Raw genomic sequence first — 3,885 nt, 5'->3', positions numbered from 1 at the left:
AGCTTAAACAATTCACAATATCAGTTTTCAGCTATATACCAAAGGTCAATTGCGTTCTGGCTGTGTGATTGTTGACTTGCATAAGGTGCAATAATTACATTTTTCAATTATGCATTGACCGCATTTACTGCTGCTCACTAAGCTGATTGTTTCCATGCAAACTGACCATTAATAGAATCAGAATCAGCTCTCTGCATTAGGACAGTAGAAGGTTGCGTCCTAATATAGTGCACTACTTTTGACCAGAGCCTTTAGGGAATAGGATGCCAATTGTAAAACACTTGAAGAAATGTCTGATGGGCCCTGACTTGCCAAAAGAATCACTGATGCCCTAAGAGTGTGAAGAGGTACCACTTTTTAGGGGAAGAAGTGTCTAGTGGGAGAGAGTAATGGGGATGAAGTTGGGAGAGAACTGTGTCCACGATGATGCCTATGCCACAACTACACTGGTAGACTTGACTTGACTTGCTGATGCGATGATGATGTGTGCTCGGAGGGCTTAGAAAGTAGGCCCTGTTTCACACGGGACTGTTAGACACATGGTGTTGGTTCTTTAAAATCAGGTTTGCCAGTTTGTTCTATTAAATCAGGTTTGTCAATTTGTTCTTTAAAATCAGGTTTGTCAATTTGTTCTTTAAAATCAGGTTTGACAGTTTGTTCTTTAAAATCATGTTTGTCAATTTGTTCTTTACAATCAGGTTTGATAGTTTGTTCTTTAAAATCAGGTTTGACAGAAGATTCTTTGAAATCCAGTGTGACAATCAGAGTGAGCTCCATCAACACTTTTGCATTTCCCAATTGGGAAAATCATGTACTACAAAAGGGGAATGCAACTAAAATATATAGAAATATGACATACTTGGCATAAGACGTTGTATCTCTGTGAAAATGAAAGGTATTTAAAGCCTCCGTAACTGACAACGTGTTCTAACTATCAAATGCATACATGTGTATACGCCATACATTACCACAACCCACCCACGCTGAGGCTTACCACTTCAATTTCACAACACAAATGCAAGAATTGCTGAGGGTTGTTTTGAACCATTTTCACCATCCTATGGTCTCTTTCCATATTATTTTAGTCAGTTATCATTAACCAGAAGTGTATTCAACTCTCTAACAAATTATGATGATTATTATAAATAAAATTATAAATAATTATACACTGTTGTTGACGTCGAAAAAAAACAATCAAAACCAATTATCTTTATAGTTATCTTTGTAAGAAAATGAAACACGCTGTACATATAAATGTAAAGCGCTTACCTACGAGACATTTTGCTAATATTTCTACTTCTTTCTCCATGTTATAACAGCTTCCAGGACATTTGTCACTACTGTGTACACATGCAAATGTATACATATTTGTAAATACAACACATGTATACACGTGTGTATTTCGTTTTACTTTATTCAAGTTATGGAACATTTATCAACAAATCTGTCTATACTTTAATAATAAATGCTGAAGGTGTTTTGCAGATAGTTATCCAGGATAAAGTGCCTTCATTTGAAACATTCTGTAGATTTCCATAGTGATTTGAGTTTTAAGGTTCGCAGTGAAGCTCAGTTTGTATATACCACACTTCTGCTAGGCATACTGCCAAGTCTCTCCCTCTGGGTTCCTTCTCATGTTTGTATACCAATACATACACCCGTCAACATGTCAAAGTTTTGTGTTGGCCGTTCTGAGTTATAGGATTAATCTTTTCCAGTGACACATCGGCATCGCTGCCCAAGTTCCCAGAAAGGGACGGGGACAGTTTCTCCAAGGTCTTAATCCCAACCCCATCCTTCTTCTGCAGCTCCTCATCCTGACACAGGATGCTGTGGGGAATCACATAGGTGGCATTGTTGCTTTCCTTGGGAATGTGCCCTTTGGGCTGATACTGGGACGCAGGAGGCTGGGATCCATTGTTGTTGATGCTCACTATCTCTATGGCATTGCTGCCTGGGCAGAGTCTGTGGCAGCCCAGCAGGATGGAGAACGCTTTGCGGAAGTCCGCGTTGAAGGCATATATGATGGGGTTGAGTGAGGAGTTGGCCCAGCCGAACCAGACGAACACGTCGAAGGTGCCGGGGCTGATGCAGAGGAAATCAGAGGGGCCGTTGGGCTCACAGAAGGGCACCATGCAGTTGAGGATGAAGAAGGGCAGCCAGCAGCATACAAACACCCCCATTATGACAGAGAGGGTCTTTAGGACTTTGGTTTCTCTTTTGAAAGACATCTTGAAGGAGCTCTCCGTCTCCATGTTGGAGTTGTTCCCCATACTGCTGTGGCGGTTCTTGGCACTCTCCGCAGCCCTCTCCAGGGCTGAGATCCTCCTGATTTGTATCTGGGCAATTCTGTAAATCCGGGTGTAAGTCACGATCATGATTGCCACAGGGATGTAGAAGCTGATGAGGGAGGAGGAGATGGCATAGGTCCTGTTAAGGCTGGAGTCGCAGTTGTCCGGCGGCAGCTCACCGTAAGTGCCGTTGAGCTCCAATGCCGCAGCCTTGTGCCAGTTCAACTGCACAGGGATGAAAGAGATGAGCACAGACAGCGTCCATGCCACACTGATCATAATAAACGCCACCTTGGGTGTCATCTTCCTCTCGTAGCGGAATGGGCTTGAGATCGCCCAGTATCTGTCCACGCTGATGACACATAAGTTCAAAATGGATGCTGTTGAGCACATGATGTCGAACGCCACCCAGACATTACAGAAGGCACCGAACGGCCAGAAGCCCACGATCTCCGTTGCTGCCTTCCATGGCATCACCAAGATGGCCACCAGCAGATCTGAAATGGCCAAAGAGATCACAAAGAAGTTGGTGACCTTTGAGCGCAGGTGGCGGAACTTGGTGACTGCAACACATACCAGTGTGTTCCCCAGCAGTGTGGTCAGGATGAGCGCAAAGAGAAAGCAGCCTGTCAGAACGCGCTTGGATGAGTCTCTCTCCAGCAAATTATCACTATCGCGGACCGTGGAGAAGTTCAAATCCATGTTTCTGTCAGCTTGTAGAGATAGAAATCACCCCATAATTCCAATCACCTGAACTCAGGCCAATTAGATGGAAAATGAACCCTTGGCCGCTTGCCTGGGGGCCATCAAGTCTGGAGGCTGGTTCACCATGCTCATCACAGCAATCATCCTGCAGAATAGTGTCTATAAATATTTCAAAAAGCACTCTTTATAAATGAGCCAAAAAATGCACCCTGTTCATGAATTCTCAAAGACATTCTACTGTCAGAGCAGCAGTTTTCAACTATGGATATTCCATCTGTTATTGAAGAGTTTAATATGATGTACCTACGAATCTAAACTTTTACTCTGCTTTATCATATGTCTATTTCAATGACCTGTCAGCAGTCATCTGAAAATTTCACACCATATTCTCGCAGGCATGTTCAGTAAACAGAGGCTAGGCCAATCATTAGCCTTATATACGGGCTCGTCGATACAGTCTATTGATCATATTAACACTGTGTTTATCTGATTTGTTTAATGACTGACGAGGCGTGTCCGTGTGATTATATTCGTGCCCTTATTGACGCTCCATCCAGGACAAGCAACTGCAGGGCACATGCATTGGACAAGATGCCTGACGCTTTGGACGGTGATGGAAATGTAGACATGCAGTTGCAATATTGTTGAACTGAAATGCACACGCATCATAACAACAAAATAAATACATCGTCCGTATCTTTACGCATGAAACGTAGCATCTGTAGCCTATGTTTTATGAAAATGTAGCAATTAAGTTTCCATAAGCACCAAGAACACACAACAGGCTACATCTTACTGTGGAGCAACACAACGATAATCCTGGAGCTCAGTCCGTTCGTGCGGTCCATTTTTGTCCCACAACGAGTCTCCAAAATTGCAATGGGACTCC

General features: G+C 43.1%; 1 protein-coding gene across 1 annotated transcript; it reads right to left on the bottom strand.

Moving 5' to 3' along the window:
- Nucleotides 1–1,372: 1,372 nt before the first annotated feature.
- Nucleotides 1,373–3,092, bottom strand: LOC135549244 (D(1)-like dopamine receptor). Its single transcript, XM_064979271.1, has one exon. It carries the CDS (start codon nt 2,991–2,993, stop codon nt 1,662–1,664), a length of 1,332 nt encoding a protein of 443 aa, XP_064835343.1. The 5' UTR covers nt 2,994–3,092; the 3' UTR covers nt 1,373–1,661.
- Nucleotides 3,093–3,885: the final 793 nt, after the last annotated feature.

Source organism: Oncorhynchus masou, chromosome 12, assembly GCF_036934945.1.
Source record: "Oncorhynchus masou masou isolate Uvic2021 chromosome 12, UVic_Omas_1.1, whole genome shotgun sequence".
Lineage (NCBI taxonomy): Eukaryota > Metazoa > Chordata > Actinopteri > Salmoniformes > Salmonidae > Oncorhynchus > Oncorhynchus masou.
This window is presented reverse-complemented; position numbering and strand designations above follow the sequence as displayed.

What these genes read in the sequence shown, in the direction of transcription:
- LOC135549244 (XM_064979271.1), bottom strand. Translation starts at nt 2,993, where the DNA reads ATGGATTTGAACTTCTCCACGGTCCGCGATAGTGATAATTTGCTGGAG.